Genomic DNA, 18,934 nt, shown 5'->3' with positions numbered 1-18,934 from the left:
GATTAATATTTAAAGTCCTGAACCCTGCTGAGATCTTTAGATTGAGAGTAGAGGAGAAGGGGATCCCTGAGCAGTGCTGCAGCTTCCAGCGTTTAAAATTGTGATGGCTGAGGAGTCTGAGGGGGCTTGCTGTGTGGGAGTTCTTTTTTTTTTTTTATTGTTGGGGATTCATTGAGGGTACAATAAGCCAGGTTACACTGATTGCAATTGTTAGGTAAAGTCCCTCTTGCAATCATGTCTTGCCCCCATAAAGTGTGACACACACCAAGGCCCCACCCCCCTCCCTCCGTCCCTCTTTCTGATTCCCCCACCATAACCATAATTGTCATTAATTGTCCTCATATCAAAATTGAGTACATAGGATTCATGCTTCTCCATTCTTGTGATGCTTTAATAAGAATAATGTCTTCCACTTCCATCCAGGCGAATACGAAGGATGTAAAGTCTCCATTTTTTTTAAGGGCTGAATAGTATTCCATGGTATACATATACCACAGCTTGTTAATCCATTCCTGGGTTGGTGGGCATTTAGGCTGTTTCCACATTTTGGCGATTGTAAATTGAGCTGCAATAAACAGTCTAGTACAAGTGTCCTTATGATAAAAGGATTTTTTTCCTTCTCGGTAGATGCCCAGTAATGGGATTGCAGGATCAAATGGGAGGTCTAGGTTGAGTGCTTTGAGGTTTCTCCATACTTCCTTCCAGAAAGGTTGTACTAGTTTGCAGTCCCACCAGCAGTGTAAAAGTGTTTCCTTCTCTCCACATCCACGCCAGCATCTGTAGTTTTGAGATTTTGTGATGTATGCCATTCTCACTGGGGTTAGATGATATCTCAGGGTTGCTTTGATTTGCATTTCTCTAATATATAGAGATGATGAACATTTTTTTCATGTGTTTGTTAGCCATTCGTCTGTCGTCTTTAGAGAAAATTCTATTCACGTCTCTTGCCCATTGATATATGGGATTGTTGGCTTATTTCATGTGGATTGAGTTCTCTATAGATCCTAGTTATCAAGCTTTTGTCTGATTGAAAATATGCAAATATCCTATCCCATTGTGTAGGTTGTCTCTTTGCTTTGGTTATTGTCTCCTTAGCTGTACAGAAGCTTTTCAGTTTAATGAAGTCCCATTTGTTTATTTTTGTTGTTGTTGCAATTGCCATGGCAGTCTTCTTCATGAAGTCTTTCCCCAAGCCATTATCTTCCAGTGTTTTTCCTATGCTTTCTTGGAGGATTTTTATTGTTTCATGCCTTAAATTTAAGTCCTTTATCCATCTTGAATCAATTTTTGTGAGTGGGGAAAGGTGTGGGTCCAGTTTCAGTCTTTTACATGTAGACATCCAGTTCTCCCAACGCCATTTATTGAATAGGGAGTCTTTCCCCCAAGGCATGTTCTTGTTTGGTTTATCGAAGATTAGGTGGTTGTAAGATGTTAGTTTCATTTCTTGGTTTTCAATTCGATTCCAAGTGTCTATGTCTCTGTTTTTGTGCCAGTACCATGCTGTCTTGAGCACTATGGCTTTGTAGTACAGACTAAAATCTGGTATGCTGATGCCCCCAGCTTTATTTTTGTTACTAAGAACTGCCTTAGCTATACGGGGTTTTTTCCGGTTCCATACAAAACGCAGAATCATTTTTTCCAAATCTTGAAAGTACGATGTTGGTATTTTGATAGGAATGGCATTGAATAGGTAGATTGCTTTGGGAAGTATAGACATTTTAAGAATGTTGATTCTTCCCATCCATGAGCATGGTATGTTCTTCCATTTGTTAATATCCTCTGCTATTTCCTTTCTGAGGAGTTCATAGTTTTCTTTATAGAGGTCCTTCACCTCCTTCGTTAGGTATATTCCTAGGTATTTCATTTTCTTTGAGACTATGGTGAAGGGAGTTGTGTCCTTAATTAGCTTCTCATCTTGACTGTTATTGGTGTACACAAAGGCTACTGACTTGTGGACATTGATTTTATATCCTGAAACATTACTGTATTTTTTGATGACTTCTAGGAATCTTGTGGTTGAGTCTTTGGGGTTCTCTAAGTATAAGATCATGTCGTCAGCAAAGAGGGAGAGTTTGACTCCTCTGCTCCCATTTGGATTCCCTTTATTTCCTTGTCTTGCCTAATTGTATTGGCTAGAACTTCCAACACTACGTTGAATAGTAAAGGTGACAGAGGACAACCTTGTCTGGTTCCAGTTCTAAGAAGAAAAAGCTTTCAGTTTTACTCCATTCAGTAAAATATTGGCTGTGGGTTTGTCATAGATAGCTTCGATCAGTTTTAGAAATGTGCCACCTATGCCTATACTCTTCAGTGTTCTAATTAGAAAAGGATGCTGGATTTTATGAAATGCTTTTTCTGCATCTATTGAGAGGATCTTTATTTTTGCCTCTGTTAATATGGTGGATAACGTTTATACACTTGTGTATGTTCAACCAGCCTTGCATCCCTGGGATGAAGCCTACTTGATCATGATGAATGACTTTTTTGATGATAAGCTGTAATCTATTGGCTAGGATTTTGTTGAGAATTTTTGCGTCTATGTTCATGAGTGAGATTGGTCTGAAATTCTCCTTTTTGTTTGGGTCTTTTCCTGGTTTTGGTATCAGGGTGATGTTTGCTTCATAGAATGTGTTGGGGAAGATTCCTTCTTCCTCAATTTTTTGGAATAATTTCTGCAGTACAGGAGTAAGCTCTTCCTTGAAGGTTTGATAGAATTCTGGAGTGAAGCCATCTGGACCAGGGCATTTTTTGGTTGGAAGCTTTTTTATTGTTTCTTTGATCTCAGTGCTTGAAATTGGTCTGTTCAGGAGCTCTATTTCTTCCTGGCTGAGTCTAGGGAGAGGGTGTGATTGCAAATATTGATCCATTTCTTTCACATTGTTAAATTTCTGGGCATAGAGTTTCTGGTAGTATTCAGAGATGATCTCTTGTATCTCTGTGGGATCAGTTGTTATTTCCCCTTTATCATTTCTGATTGAGGTTACTAGAGATTTTACTTTTCTATTCCTCGTTAGTCTGGCCAATGGTTTATCTATTTTATTTATTTTTTCAAAAAACCAATTCCTTGTTTCATTAATTTTCTGAATGATTCTTTTGTTTTCAGTTTCATTGATCCCTGATTTGATTTTGGATATTTCTTTTCTTCTACTGAGTTTAGGGTTAGATTGTTCTTCTTTTTCCAATTCCATAAGATCTCTTGTGAGATTGTTGATGTGCTCTCTTTCTGTTTTTCGAATGTAGGCATCTAAAGCGGAATTTTCCTCTCAAAACTGCTTTTGCAGTATCCCACAGGTTTTGGTAGCTTATGTCTTCATTGTTGTTATGCTCAAGAAGTTAATGATTTCCTGTTTTATTTCTTCCTGCACCCATCTGTTATTCAACAGAAGATTGTTTAATTTCCATGCCTTTGGGTGGGGTCGAGCATTTTTGTTAGAGTTGAGTTCCACCTTTAGTGCCTTATGGTCTGAGAAGATACAAGGTAAAATTTCAATTCTTTTGATTCTGTTGATATTTGTTTTGTGTCCCAGGATATGATCAATTTTGGAGAATGTTCCATGGGGTGATGAGAAGAATGGATATTCTTTATGTTTGGGGTGGAGTGTTCTATATGCGTCTATCAAGCATAGTTGTTCTACGGTCTCATTTAAATCTCTTATATCCTTGTTTAATTTCTGTTTAGACGATCTGTCCAGCTCTGTAAGAGGAGTGTTAAGATCCCCTGTTATTATGGTATTATCAGATATCATATTGCTCAGACTGAGTATGGTCTGTTTCAAGAATCTGGGAGCATTTAAATTGGGTGCATAGATATTTAGAATTGAAATGTCTTCTTGTTGTATTTTTCCCTTGACCAATATAAAGTGACCATCTTTGTCTTTTTGGACTTTAGTTGCTTTAAATCCACATGTATCTGAAAATAAGATTGCAACTCCTCTTTTCTTCTGAATTCCATTTGCCTGAAAAATTGTCTTCCAACCCTTGACTCGGAGCCTTAATTTGTCTTTTAAAGCCAGGTGTGTTTCTTGCAGAGAGCAAATGGATGGCTGGTGTTTTTTAATCCAGTCAACCAATCTATGTCTCTTCAGTGGGGAATTCAAGCCATTAACATTTATTGAGATAATTGATCAGTGTGGTAGTATTCTATTCGTCTTATTTTGTGAGAGTCCATTGCTTAGTTTTATCTTTTGCATCAGTGTGGAGGTTAGGTTCTGTCCTTTAGTTTCTGAGTTCTTACTTTGCTGCTGATCCATTGTGGTGGTCAGTGTGCAGAACAGGTTGAAGTATTTCCTGTAGAGCTGGTCTTGTTGTGACGAATTTCCTCAATGTTTGTATATCCGTAAAGGATTTGATTTCTCCGTCAATTTTGAAGCTTAGCTTAGCAGGGTACAGAATTCTGGGCTGGAAATTGTTCTGTTTAAGTAGATTAAAGTTAGATGACCATTGTCTTCTTGCTTGGAAAGTTTCATTAGAGAAGTCTGCGGTCACTCAGATGGATTTGCCCCTGTAGGTGAACTGGCGCTTACTCCTGGCAGCTTGCAGAATCTTTTCTTTTGTCTTGACTTTGGAGAGGTTCATCACAATGTGTCTTGGTGAGGCTCGGTTAGAGTTGAGGCGACCTGGGGTCCGATAGCCCTTTGAAAGCAGTGCGTCAGAATCTTTGGTGATGTTTGGGAAATTTTCTTTTATAATATTCTCTAGTATGGCTTCCATTCCTCTGGGGCATTCTTCTTCCCCTTCTGGAATTCCTATAACTTGTATGTTGGAACGCTTCATAAAGTCCCATAATTCTGACAGTGAACGTTGTGCTTTCTCTCTGTTCTTTTCTGCCTCTTTTACTATCTGAGTTATCTCAAAAACTTTGTCTTCTACCTCTGAAATTCTTTCTTCTGCATGGTCTAACCTGTTGCTGATACTTTCCATTGCATCTTTAAGTTGCCTAATTGACTGTTTCAGTTCCTTCAGCTCTGCTATATCCTTTTTATATTCTTCATATCGTTCATCTCTTATGTGATTCTGTTTTTGAATTTCCTTTTGGTTATTTTCCACTTTATTAGCAGTTTCCTTCATTATTTCATTCATTTCTTTCATTGTTTTCAACATGTGTATTCTAAATTCCCTTTCTGTCATTCCTAACATTTCTTTATAGGTGGAATCCTCTGTAGTAGCTACCTCATGGTCCCTTGGCGGGGTTGTTCTGGGCTGGTTCTTCATGTTGCCTAGAGTTTTCTGCTGATTCTTCGTCATGAGTGATTTCTTTTATCTGTTTCCTTGGCCTAATGTTCCTTTTGCTTCCTCTTGCTCTTTAAGTTCTCGTGCCTGTGGACTAAGGGTTACAGGACCAGAAGGGTCAGAAGGTTGAAGAGCAAAAAAGGAATGAAAGAAAGGAGGACCGTGTGATAAGAAAAAAAAGAATAATAGAAAAAGGAGAGGGGGTGGGTAAAAGGAATATTGACAAAAAGAAGAGAGGCACAGAAAGAGGGAGACCGAGCAATATAGGTGTACAGTAGGATACTTTGATACAACCTTAAAAAAAAAACGCCTTCTGGGGTACTCAGTTGGGTGGTTCCCTTGAAGTCAGCAGCTCTTTGCTATCCTGATCAGACACAGTACCCCCACCTCCACCAAGTAGAGAGGAAAGACAAAAATTCTATAAATCAAACCAAAACAAGCAAACAGAAAACTTTACGGGATAAAATTGGGTGGAAAACCAAATAATAGCGGTAGGAACACTAACAAAAATGAAGTTCTAATTATTGAAATAGGCAGCAATGGGAAATTATAATTAAACTAGAAAAATTGAGAAAGAAAAAGGATCTGTATGGAAAAGGTTGAACTTAAAAAAGAAAACATCAACAATATCAAAATAAACAAAAAAAAAACTACCAAACCAAAAAAAAAAAAAAAAAAACACAACCAGAAACAAAGCAGTATGTATATTTTATTGAGTATTGTGTGGGCAACACGTGGTCTTCTGGGGTATGAGATGTTAATCACAGTTCTGATACGACTGGAGGCTGCTACTTTCTCAAACCCCAGCAGGTAGACACCCTAAATCTCTCTTCAGCCCACTTAAAAGGCACTTTGAACTTGTTCACTGGCTGAGCAGAAGCTTTCCCAGGGAAGTGCTTTTCGCTGGAATCACTGCTGAAGTGGCTATCCACTTACCCTGTGTGCCAAAACTGGTCTCCCTCTGCCCCCGAGGGTTAGGGCTGCAAGGCGGCTCAGACCCTGCCCTTAGGCTACTTGGTCGCTGGGTTACCAGCTCCCACCCAATTCTAGCTCTGTGACCCTGAGGGCGGAGCTTGCCGGGGCAGATCGCTCACAATGGCTGCCTGTCACCCAGAGCCAAACACTATTAGCTCTGTCTGGCTCAGCGGCTCAGACTTGGGCCCTAGACAACGGCCAAAATTCTCCGTACTCCCGCTCAGGCTCTCCCCAAGGCAGTTCAGCTGAGTGCCAAGTCCAAAGACACCAAAACAGTTCACAGGTAAGGCCTTTCTGGTTTGCAGTCTCGCTGCTACTGAACTTACAGTTGCGGGCAGGTTTAGACGGATTGAACACACGCGATCACTTGACGGTTTTCCACTGTTTTAGTCCTCCTCTTGGGGTCCAGAAGTCTCTCGCTGACTCCCTGTATCCTCTCAGGAGTGATGATAGGCAGATCCCACCAGCCAGAGATGCCTGGAGTCCTATGTCCCCAGACTCACGGTGCCCAGATGCAAGAAAGCTGTTACTCGGCTGCCATCTTGCTCCGCCTCCTGTGTGGTAGTTCTATACCAGACATGGAGACCATTTTAATAGAAATTGTACATGCATAAGAAAGATCTTTCTTGATCATTTTTTTTTTTTTTTTTTTGGTAGAGACAGAGTCTCACTTTATAGCCCTCGGTAGAGTGCCGTAGCCTCACACAGCTCACAGCAGCCTCCAACTCCTGGGCTTAAGCGATTCTCTTGTCTCAGTCTCCCGAGCAGCTGGGACTACAGGCGCCCGCCAACGCCTGGATTTGATCATTTTTTAACCTAAATATTCATCCTATCTTTTGTAAGATTCCAAGCAGCATTCTGAATGTTATTGAGTAAGATGGTTTTACAGCATGCCAGAGAATGTTTGCCTTAAGAGATTGCATCACCAGTGAACCATTAATACTGGGATATGGTGCCCATCCTTCCCCTACTCCCACTGCCCCTTCATGACTTGGATTGTTAAATGTCACTAAGTTCTTGCTCAGCTTGGGAGAGTTTGCCAGGAAATTCTCATTAACATGGATGCCCTTCCTTCCTCTCACAATTTTTTGTCTTTCTCTTGAAATGTTAAAATCATTTTGTTTTTAAAAGTTGTCATCAACATGAAAAATCTGGGATTCACGAGATGTGTTGAGTGTTCGAAATCACTGATGTCAGTGACAGCACACGGGCTGCAGATGAAAGGCTGGTTTATAAATTTTGCAAGGATGGAATGCTTTAAGACAGTGATATGGGGACTGGTTTAAACATAGCTAAATGCTTTCACTACTTTAATGCTGAGTAGAGAATCCTGTCATATTGCATATTTAACATGAGCGTTTCTTGGTTTCCTCCAAAATCTAAACTATAAAATTAAAGAAAACAGTTATTAGGTGCCTATTCTATATCTTATGCAGAGTGCTAAGTTCTTTTTACACCGTGGTCCCACTTAGACCTGACACCAATTCTGAGAGGGAAATACGTTGAACTCAGTTCATAGAGGTCAAGAAATGGAACTTTTGGTTACTGGTACTTTAGAGAGGAAAAATAAGAACAAATAACTTGTCGAAAGTTATATATAATTTTATATATAATATATATATAATCTGTGCTTTTATACGTAAAATTTATATATAACCGTTTTGTCCTATCCATTGAAAAATATATTTCATCTCTAAATGTTAATTGAAATGTTCTGATGCAGTATTGATAATGATCTTAATTTTCCCCCCTTCTCTTTTGGTTTCAGAGGAAGAACTTGTCTCTCTTTCTCAGCATTAGTTTATTAACATTCTGGGGGACCTCCCTTTTGGGTGCCCGGTTATACTGGATGGGAAACAAACCACCAAGCTTTTCCAACTCGGACAACCCAGCTGCGGATTCAGATAGCCTCCTTGCCCGCACGCTCACCTTCTTCTACTTGCCAACCAAGAACCTCTGGCTGTTGCTATGCCCAGATACACTGAGTTTTGATTGGTCGATGGATGCCGTGCCTCTGCTCAGAACAATTTGTGATTGGAGAAACCTACACACTGTGGCCTTCTATACTGGACTCCTCCTCCTGGCCTACTACAGTCTGAAGAGCCCGAGCATAGAAAGAGAATGCAACGGGAAAGCTGTAACAAATGGCAAACAGAATGCAAATGGACATAGCTGCCTTTCAGATGTGGAGTACCGGAACTCAGAGATTAAGCCCAGCTTTGCATCCAAAGTAGAAAATGGCATTAAAAATAATGTATCCCAGAGAACACAACTTCCTTCTACTGAGAACATTGTTATTCTGTCTTTATCTTTGTTAATAATACCCTTTGTTCCTGCCACAAACTTGTTTTTCTATGTCGGCTTTGTAATTGCAGAGCGAGTATTATATATTCCTAGTATGGGCTTCTGCCTTCTGATTACAGTGGGTGCCAGAGCCCTTTATGTCAAAGTCCAAAAGCGGTTTCTCAAGAGCTTGATTTTTTATGCGACAGCAACATTAATTGTTTTCTATGGACTCAAGACTGCCATCAGGAATGGGGACTGGCAAAACGAGGAAATGCTGTATAGGTCAGGGATAAAAGTAAACCCAGCTAAAGGTAATATTTCATTTTATGCTTTTCCTTGGACAGTTTATACATTCAGTCTTTTTTGTGTCTTTGCTTCTCACCTTAAAATACAGTACTGATGAAGAAGTCCTTTTATGTAATATCTGTATCTTTCATCTTTTCTTTTTTTTTTTTTTAAAGAGACATTCAGTACAATTAATTTAGAGGCATATCTAGCGCTGTATAGTGAAATATTTTCCTGTATTCCTATGTTTGTCCAGAGGAATTAAGAGCTCCTGTTGTGTAAAAATATTGACTGTTATAGGAATGTAGAAAGAAGCTCAGTTTGCACATTTTAAAATACTGATATAGACATCTCTTTCATCATATAATAAGGGTCAAGTTTTTTCACTTAAGGAAATTTTAGCTCTTCTGTTTTCCCAGAATCGCCAGAGGAGTTATCCCAAGATGTATGTCGACACCTTTAAAATATGAGCTCTAGCTGATTCTGAATGTTGGAATTGTCTCTAGATGTCAGTGTGTACACACGCAGGTGTGAGTCAACTTTAGCTTTGCAGGTAAATCAAATGGTGTTACTAGGCAGTTAGATCTTTTTATTGAAGAGTTCTTGAATTACTGAGGGAAACACTTTTTTAGTAAAGAATGAGACTATTGATTACATCTTTTATTATTGCTTTTCATTAAAAAGATCATTTTAGCAAATCACAGAATCAATAGCTAGAGTAGAAAAAGTTTCCTTTAGAACAGAAGTGAACATTCATACAATAACTTACTTTGGTTCGGGCACTTAAATATATTGGAAACTAGAGAACAATTGGATAAAACTAAGTACACATTTCTAGCACAGAAATAAATGACCAATAGTTCTTTGTAAGACATCTTAGTATTCTTTAAATTATGATTACTTGTGTAGTGTTTGAACTGAGTTTTTTCTGCTCTTCCCAACACAATTCTGTACCAGGATTCAAATGCTGAAGGTGTGAAACAGTTCCATATGTATGAAAATGGCCTAATATATATCTACATGTGTATCCAAAGATCTAGATATCCCAGAAGCGGCTTTGGCATCTTTATCTGATTAGCACAAATTAGCTGAAGTGAAGAATTCAAGTTAAGAGTTAGCAACATTTCTTTCAGTCAAAGAACTAATTGTTGGTACTTACAATGCTTAATAGATAGCAGGGATTTTAACGGGAAGTTGCAGCATTAAAGTTGAGCTACTAAACACCATGTATTTCCTTAATCCTCTATGAGAAATTATTACCATGTGGCTTTTCTAGGTAGTGAGTATTGCAGTTTTATCGAATGCCTGAGCATGAATCTTGCTGTAAAAATTGGTTACAATTATTTTTTGCGGAATGCTTTTTAGCTAGTTTTTTTCTTCACTGGTAGATATAAATATATAGAACAAGGGTATGCTGCCAATTTATTTTCCTGCTGCTTAAAACAGATTCTTGGTAAGGAATTAAAACAAAAATCCCCAGCATATTAGTTGCATCACAGTGTTGTTCTGAGGATTTATTAAATTTATTGGTTAAGTTTCAGGCTAAGCTACTGTTATAAGACGCCAAGATAACAGTGGCTTAAATAAGATAGAAGCTTTATTCTTTCAAGTAACAATCTGTGTGTGCAGACCGAAGCTGATAAGATGGCGCCATGGGTCTTCAGGATCCAGCTCCTTCTTTTGTTCCCTTGCCATCTCTATGGTGTCACCCCATACACAGGGTCCAAGATGGTTTATTGTCACATCAGCACTTCAGCTGACAGGAACAGGGGGAAAAAGGGCAAATGCTGGGTGTACCCATTTTCTCTAACAGCGTATCACAGAAATTACACACATCACGTTTGCTCATGGCCAACACCTAGCTATAAGGAAGGCTGGGAAATGTTATCTTTTTTCTGGGAAGCCAAGTACTCAGCCAAATTTTATTATCCTGGAAAAATGGAATGCAATACTAAGAGATGAGGATATACGTAGCAGTCTCTGTCCCATCGTGTGAGAAAACATTTTGTGAACTCTTATTATTGCTGACAGTTACGAGATATTTTGGTGACATGGTTATAGTGTTTTCTTTATTCATTCACCTAGTAAAACAATTATTAAACACTTCCAATATATTTCCATGTCTCCTTAGCAGTACTTGAAGTGCTGTAGTATTTAGGCTCTCCAAAATGTTGTTAGTCAAATGAAATGCACAGCTGACTGGTGTTGGGATGAGAGACACTGCTCGCCCCACCCCTGCCCCAGCCCGTTGCTTTGCTTACAGCCTTTACCATCTCAGTTGATGGTCTGCATTTTTCCAGCAGCTCTGGCAGTGAACTTGAAGTCATCCCTGCCACCTCTCTTCCTTTCACACCCACAGGCTTTCTATCAGCAGGTCCTCTTCACCGTGTTCTTCCCTATTTCTACTGTTACTACTGGGGACTGAGACTCCATCTTTAGTCTGGAATATTACTAAAATGCTCTCACCTGGTCTCTCAGCTTCTCTTTTCTTGCCTATTAGTGGGTCTTGTACTTGTTTGTTTCAAACCAAACACTTTGGGTGATGAGAACTGAGGTGAATGGGCATTAGTATGAGGTTTTCTATGTTAATTCTGCAAAGAATTGGATTGTATTTACTGTTTGCTGTGGCCATGAGTTTCAGATTCTCCTGGTGCTCGAGGTTTTTGTGTCCCCATGTTGTCTTTGGGCTTTCCTAAGGATTCAGATAGAATTCATTTTGCTTCTCTTTCGGCTGTAATCTACTATTATACCAGAGCAGTGGTAGGATGAGGTGGAGGGAAAATGTTCTCGTCTTATGACTCAATCTTAGCCGCTTTGGGCTGTGCTTTTTATAGATGTTTCTTAGCTTGCCTTGTGTCTCACTCCAGGACAGGAAAGCTGGATGGGGCTGGAGTGAGAGGAATACCCTTCCCCAGAGCCCTGAGATGAGGCCCTGGAAAGACTTTTCTCTTAAATAGGAGTACCCCGCTTCCCCGAAAATAAGACAGTGTCTTATATTAAGGTGTGCTCCCAAAGATGCGCTAGGTCTTATTTTTCAGGAGACATCTTATCTTTCCTGTGAGTAGGTCTTATTTTCGGAGGATGTCTTATTTTCGGGGAAACAGGGTATGTAGGCTTTTGCTATGGAGGATGCCCTGGATATGTTCCCTAAGGCTCCTGGACCAGAGCTAAAAGAGCATCTTTCTTGGTTCTGCCTGGTTGAGACTATGTTGGGATCCCTGGAGGCAAAACCCATAGAAGTGGGGGGTCCCCTAAGAGTCTCAAACTCTCAGTTTTCTCACTCTCAAACTAGTCTACACTTAGCCTCCAGCAACGTGTCACATTCCGAGTTCATTGCTTCTGACAGGTCCGTCTCCAGCAGCCTGTGCTCGGGGTAAGCTCACCCCTGCAGGATATACCCATCTCTCCAGAGTTCAGGTGCGTGGTTGGCCTTGGGACCAGGGTTCCCTGAAGATTCTGACATAAGTTACTGATTTGGGGTCCGTTGAGCTTTTTCTGGCTGTAAGGATGGGAGGGACAGCTTCCAGACGCTGTAATGTGTGAGCTGCACCCTGCTTCCAGTTTTATATCCTTTGAATCTCTGCTTAACTGGCCTCCTTACTGACCCTTTGAAACAGAGGTCACAGTAGGGCATCTGCCACCCCCAACCTTCCTGTATCACCATTTTTCTCAAGGGAAAGCACAGAGTCGCGAGCAGGCCCTCAGCGTCCCTCAGCCTTTCCTTCCCTATGGCCTCTTTGATGTGCCTTCTCTAGGTCGGATGAGCTCCTGCTGCAGAGCTGGTGTCTTTGTCACTGCTCATTCCTGGAATATGTTCTCCTGGATATGCTCACCAAGGTCTCCCTCCCTTTCCTTAGGTCTCTGGTCAAATACTCCGTTATTAAGAGGCTTTATGTAAAATTGGCTACCCTATTAAAAATCACAGCCAATCCTCTGCCATGTCTAACATTCCCTGTCTTTGCTTCATTTTTCTGGTAACCTCTTTGACTGTTTGATATGCCGTCATTACGTACTTAGAGTCTGACTGCATTATCAGCATGTGCTAGAATGTGCAATGAGAGAAGGCAGGGATTATTGAATTTGTTTAAATGCCACATGTACAGCAGCGAGGACAGTGCCTGGTGGAATGAAGGCATTCAGGAATGGATACACTGAATAATAAAGGTTACATAGTCTTTTTCCATAGGGATTTTAATATGAATGAAAGACGGCAAAAGTATGAAATATGCTGTTTCTATACAGCTACTAAGGGATGTTTCATAATAAGAGGACAAGGATCGAGAGAATGAGTTTTGGATTCCATGACTGCCATCTGTGACATATGCTTCTATTTTGATACAAGAAAAAACTTTCAAACCAGGTTCCTCATATTTTTTTTCTATTCATAACATGCTAATAATAATTTTGGCTACAGTTACTTCCCTAGCAATTATGAGACTGGCAGTAATCTTCCTTAAGGCAGGTTTTATGTTATTTAAGCCTAAGCAAAAGATTAGAAACTCTTTAAAGTCAGTCTTTCATAAGGTTTTTGGAGATTACAGATGGAGTTAGATTTTTTTGCTTCCTTTGAAAGCCTTTCCAGATTTTGGAGTACTTCAGTCTAGTATGTGCTTTAATGGAATATGATTTTAAGCCTCATGAAGCGTTATGCATTAAAACTGCTGCCTGCAGTAAACGGTCCTGTAGACAGCTGTCAGTCATTAAGTCATTAACTGATTGGATGCAAATGTGATGAGTAAAGCCTGTCATAGTGACTGTGCCGGTAATTTATGGTTTAAATATGGCTGGTGGAGAAATGATAGCTGATTTGGACTATGTAAACCACAAGTCCTATCTTATTATGTGGTTGATAATGTCAGGAAAATACTAGACATAGTTGATTACTGTAGTTTGCTGATTTCACAATGACTCTTTGCATTTTTGTGCTTAGGAAGGAGGAAATTTTCCCTGACTGCCTTAATGAGCCAGCCGTGTTATATTTGAAAGGATTCTCCTTCCTTTAAAACAACACGTTTTATAAGCTGTATTGATTACTATTTGCTTGAAGGCAGCATTTCTTGATGCATTACAGAGCCATTAAATGTGTGATCACCCCTTTTTCCTGGACTGTGGCTTCGTCTAAATTCCCATGTGTCTTTTAGCTCTCAGTGGAATCTGGCACCCCGATCTCTGCTGCTGTTGCTTTCAAGATAGTACACAATTTTACTGTCTTTTATTTCTCACAGCTCGCTCTCCTACAGTTGGTGTATTGTAGGGGGTCGATAAATGTGTTGTTGAATTTCTTTTTTTTTTTATTAAGTCATAAACACATAGATCACGTATACATTAATGCATTTATGGAGTACATGTGCTGATTTCATATACAATTTGGAATGCTTACATCGAAGTAGTTAATATATCCCTCACCTCATTTACTTACTTTACTGTGTTAAGACCTTTATACTTAATAGGTCAGACATGTATCCTTGCACTATGCACCATAGGTGTGGTCCCACCATTTACCCTCTCTCCATCAAACCTCCCCTCTGCCCTCCCTTTCTCTCCTCCTCCCTCCTTCATCCTGGGCCATAGTGGTGATCTATCCTTCACACAAAGTGTGAGTGATTGTAAATTGGTTTCATTATAGTACTTAAACTTGACCATACAACAACTGGTGTTGTTGAATTTCTAAGTTATGTTCTCCATGTCTTATCTATGAGGAACTTTTCCACCTGGGTGGGCTGCTAGCTTCTCAAACCCGTCATCTTTCTTCCCTAAAATGGTACTTGCAAACTTCCTTATTAAGGTCATAATCATAGACCAACAAAATTATTAAAGCGAAACAGATTAGTGAGCACATACACTTGGAGAATGATAGTGTATACGACGACGTATCTGGCTTGCTAAAAGGCATTTAAAAATTATCAGTTTAAAATCGAGCGACTGCTGAGAATGGTTTGTTAACTCTCATTTGGCTTGAAAGAACATGTGGCTGTGATTTTCAATTGTTTGAAGACAATTTCTAAAACAAGTAGGGTTAATCTGAGGAAAATTTAATAAGCTATTTAAATGCCTATTTTCAAGATATGTAAAATGATTGATTCAAAAGATATATATAAAAATATATTTTTATTTTGTACTTTATATATAAAATATAAAAATGATGTATTTGAAGCTCTCCTAGGGGCGTCCAACCTGTTGGCTTCTGTGCAACATTGTAAGAAGTGGTGTCTTGTGCCACATACTGGCCACATATTAAATACACAAACAAAAAGTTGATGAACCAAAAGAAACAAAAGTCCGTGCATAATTTTCCTGGTATCTGCCATAATAGGTAACCAAAAAAGTCCTTACTTAATCTGTATGCAGCCCTTAAGAAACCCCTGTAAGCATTCCACGTTCACTCTTCCCCATGCAAATGACAAATATTACCTGTTTAGATAGAAAATCAGACTCAGCTGTTGTTTTAGCTCTGCAGTATTTGACAATTTTTCTTCCTTCCTGGATTGCTGTAAAATTGATAGTTCAATTTCAATTTTATATTATCAGATTTCAAGAAACAAGTATGTTTAAGGAGTATCATTTTATTTAAGTGAGTTGTAAACCTTTAAGCTTTATAAAAAATGACTAATTGTGGATTTTATGGTCTAACCTTTTCTTTACCTCTAATTGTCTTCTTTTAACTATGGTTGTAGTTAACCAGCTAGCTTTGAAATTGTGCAATTAATTCTTTGTTTCTTTAGTAACCTATAAGCCACTTCTAAGGTAAGATAAAAATTTTTCTTTTTTTTTTTTTTTTGATTTTTGGCCGGGGCTGGGTTTGAACCCGCCACCTCCGGCATATGGGACCGGTGCCCTACTCACTGAGCCACAGGTGCCACCCGATAAAAATTTTTCAAAAGCGGTTTCAGATTTTTATAAAATATGAAACCTGCCAGTCAAGAAGAGGAATTTTTGTTAAGATTCTGGCCTGAGTTAAGAAGCTATAAAACAATTTAATTTTAAAGGAGACTTGGTAGGAGAAAGCTAGCAAAAAGCACTGATAAAGGCTGTGCTGGTAAAGGGACCTAAGAAATACCTTCAAACTTGATATCAATTAATGAACAATTAACTATGTTGAAAGTTACATTTGACAATAGAGTTTAATCACATACCTGCTATATTTGAAATCTTTAGTTTGTCTAAAGAGAAATCCTTAAAGTAAGCTAAAAAGTGTGTAAAAGCAAAATCATGTGCAAAATCAAATTACAAGCACTTGGCCCTTACAAAGCACAGAATGGTAAAAATGTTCATTTCTTGCAATAATAGAAATGTAAATGCTGTTGATGCCACAGAACAGATTTTCGAGACAACAAACACAGCATGTCTTTTAGTTTTCGTGTTATTATACACTCTATGTTATTACTGGTGATCATAGATTTAAAACAAAATTCCAGATACCTCTCAAGGGATTATGGATCAATTTTTGACATTCAACTCATATAATTATTGAAAAGAAGTTTGATGTAGGCAGTGTTTATGTATCACTCTATGAGAAGATGAAATGAACTGTGGGCCCCGTTTTTATGATGCATGTGGGTGTTAAATTAGAAATCTCGGTTTACTTCTGTTTAGCAGTGCCAAATTTATTTCTAATATTCAAAATATAAACATTATCATCCAGTGGTATCTAGTATGTTCATTTTATGTCCTTACTAATAATCATGATCAAACATATTAATGGTTTTTATTTTCAAAAATGATAATGTTTAGGTAAGAAACCAATTCAAACTTAATTAATAGTAGGAGACAATTTGAAAAAAAAAAAAAAAGCCTTCTTGAGGGTGGAACTATATTAGAAGCTTTACTGTGTCTTGTATTCTGGTATTTAAGAATTCTAATTCCCAATTATACTATCTGCCACTCTGAACATTCCTTCACTTACCTTAAATAATGTAATTCAGTTCTTTTGTGCAAAACTGTAAGATATATTAAAATATCAGCCTTGTATTTAAATTATAAACAATTTCTCTCTAGAAGTTTTAAGTATAGATAGAAGGAACTAGATTAGAATTGTAATACACATATTTCAGGGGAGAGCCAAGTTGTTGGGATTTGTTTTGGCGGGGGGTGGGGTAAAAGAGTCTCACTTTGTTGCCCTGGGAGAGCAACCTCAAACTCTTGGGCTAGAGCAATCCTCTTGTCTCCGCCTCCCAAGTAGTTGGGACTACAGTCACCTGCCACCATGCTTGGCTAGTTTTTCTATTTTTAGTAGAGATGGGGGTGGGGGGTGAGGGGGGCTCACTCTTGCTCAGACTCATCTGGAACTCCCAATGTCGGGCTATCTACCTGCCTTGGACGTGAGTGCCAGAATTACAGGTGTGAGCAATTGCACTTGGCCACGAGCCAAGTTTTGTCAAGGAACGGATTACTGAGGTGTCAAAACACAAAGGTTTTAAGTTTCCTGGAATGACAGAGCAAGTAAGATTCTAGTAATGTCTGAATCTCTGTATATTGGAACTTGGAAGTTGGGTATTATAAAGAAATAGGACTTTTTTCCTGCTCTTCTTTCTTTCTGTTGGGATAAGGGTAAATTCCTCAAACTTGTATGTCATGAGACTACTTGCAAAAGACCACAAGGTCTAAGACACTTTTAGATTTTTTCCTGTTTTACTTTATCAGTTGATTCAATCTCTTTGAGCTTTACAAGTAAATTTTGGTCACTTTCAGTACTTGTGTTGAATACCTCACATCTACTTTCTCGATTGTCCAAGGATGCCTTCAAGTTATATTACTGTTAGGGTTAAGCTTGAACGTTATTGTCCATATGCACATTAATACTGAAAATAATTTTAAGGTAGAAATGTGTTCCTTGGCTTGTGTAATGAAAAAATTAGCATGTTGATTACTGATACTATACAAACCCATGTTTCTCATCTCTAATCACAATGATATATTTAAAATTACTTTGGCTCTTGAAATTCTATTATTTGGAAGCAACAGTACAGTATTTTAAAATCTGTAAAATTTTTTGACACTTCGCAGAGTGATTTTAAGATACTTTTTCAGGGCAATTGATACAGTCACTGGTCCTAGAGACACTCCCCAGCTCTCTTGAAGTGCACTTCTAAAAGCAGGAGTCTTTGCCGTGTGTTTTTAGAGAACAGTCATGTTTTGGTTATGGCTGTCACTGGTTCTTAGCTCATTCTCCAACTGACTAGAGATTCACTTGGAATGGATATTTACTTCTGTAGTTTCAAGTTAAAAATTTAGGCTTTAAAGAGTTATATCCTGGCTATGCACAGTGGCTTGTGCCTATAATCCTAGCCCTTTGGGAAGCTGAGGCAGGAGGATTGCTTTGGGCCTAGAGTTTGAGATCAGCACAAGCAACATGGCAAGACCCTGACTCTAGAAAAAATAGAAAAATTAATTGGGCGTAGTGGAGGCACCTGTGATCCCAGCTTCTTAGGATAATGAGGCAGCAGGATTGCTTGAGCCCAGTAGTTGGAGGTTGCGGAGGTTGCTGTGAACTATGATGATACCACGGTATTCTAGCTCTAGCAACAGAGGAGGATTCAGTCTCCAAAAAAAAAAACCAGAAAGTATAAATCCCAATTCTGATTATTTGATAGGGAAATGTGGCTTCTCTATGGATTTTAATTATCTAGATATGTAAATTGTCTAACAACATTATTTAAGACTCAGAATGGATATATGAACTTAACATCTCTAAGACCACATAAATATTAAAGAAAAAAAGATAAACATATTTAAAAAAACCCACATAAATAGGCATAGTTTAGTTGGTAAGATTTATTTATTTATTTTATTGTTGGGGATTCACTGAGGGTACAAGAAATCAGGTTACAATGATTGCATGTTAGGTAAAGTTTCTCTTGCAATTATGTTTTGCCCCAAAAGGTGTGTAAGACCAAAACCCCGCCTGGTAAGATTTATTAATCACTTAGAAGTATACATTCACTGAATGTGTTTGGTACAAAATGATCTTTTAATGTCATCTGGTAATTTCCTGTTGGGATCTAATCTAGTTAAGATTGCAGGTGTGAGGGCGGCGCCTGTGGCTCAGTCGGTAAGGCGCCGGCCCCATATACCGAGGGTTGCGGGTTCAAACCTGGCCCCGGCCAAACTGCAACCAAAAAATAGCCGGGCGTTGTGGCGGGCGCCTGTAGTCCCAGCTACT

The 18,934-nt window shown here is 38.9% G+C and overlaps 1 protein-coding gene across 3 annotated transcripts in view; it reads left to right on the top strand.

Moving 5' to 3' along the window:
• Positions 1–18,934, top strand: part of TMTC2 (transmembrane O-mannosyltransferase targeting cadherins 2) — a 474,733-nt gene that overhangs the window by 222,663 nt on the left and 233,136 nt on the right. For all 3 annotated transcript variants that reach the window (XM_053585171.1, XM_053585173.1, XM_053585172.1), the window contains exon 3: positions 7,973–8,801. In XM_053585171.1, the coding sequence (XP_053441146.1) occupies positions 7,973–8,801 (829 nt within the window). The remainder of the gene's footprint in view (positions 1–7,972; positions 8,802–18,934) is intronic.

Source organism: Nycticebus coucang, chromosome 3 (assembly GCF_027406575.1).
Source record: "Nycticebus coucang isolate mNycCou1 chromosome 3, mNycCou1.pri, whole genome shotgun sequence".
In the NCBI taxonomy this organism is placed as follows: domain Eukaryota; kingdom Metazoa; phylum Chordata; class Mammalia; order Primates; family Lorisidae; genus Nycticebus; species Nycticebus coucang.
The sequence above is the reverse complement of the archived record's forward strand: the minus strand, read 5'-3'. Positions and strand labels throughout refer to the sequence as shown.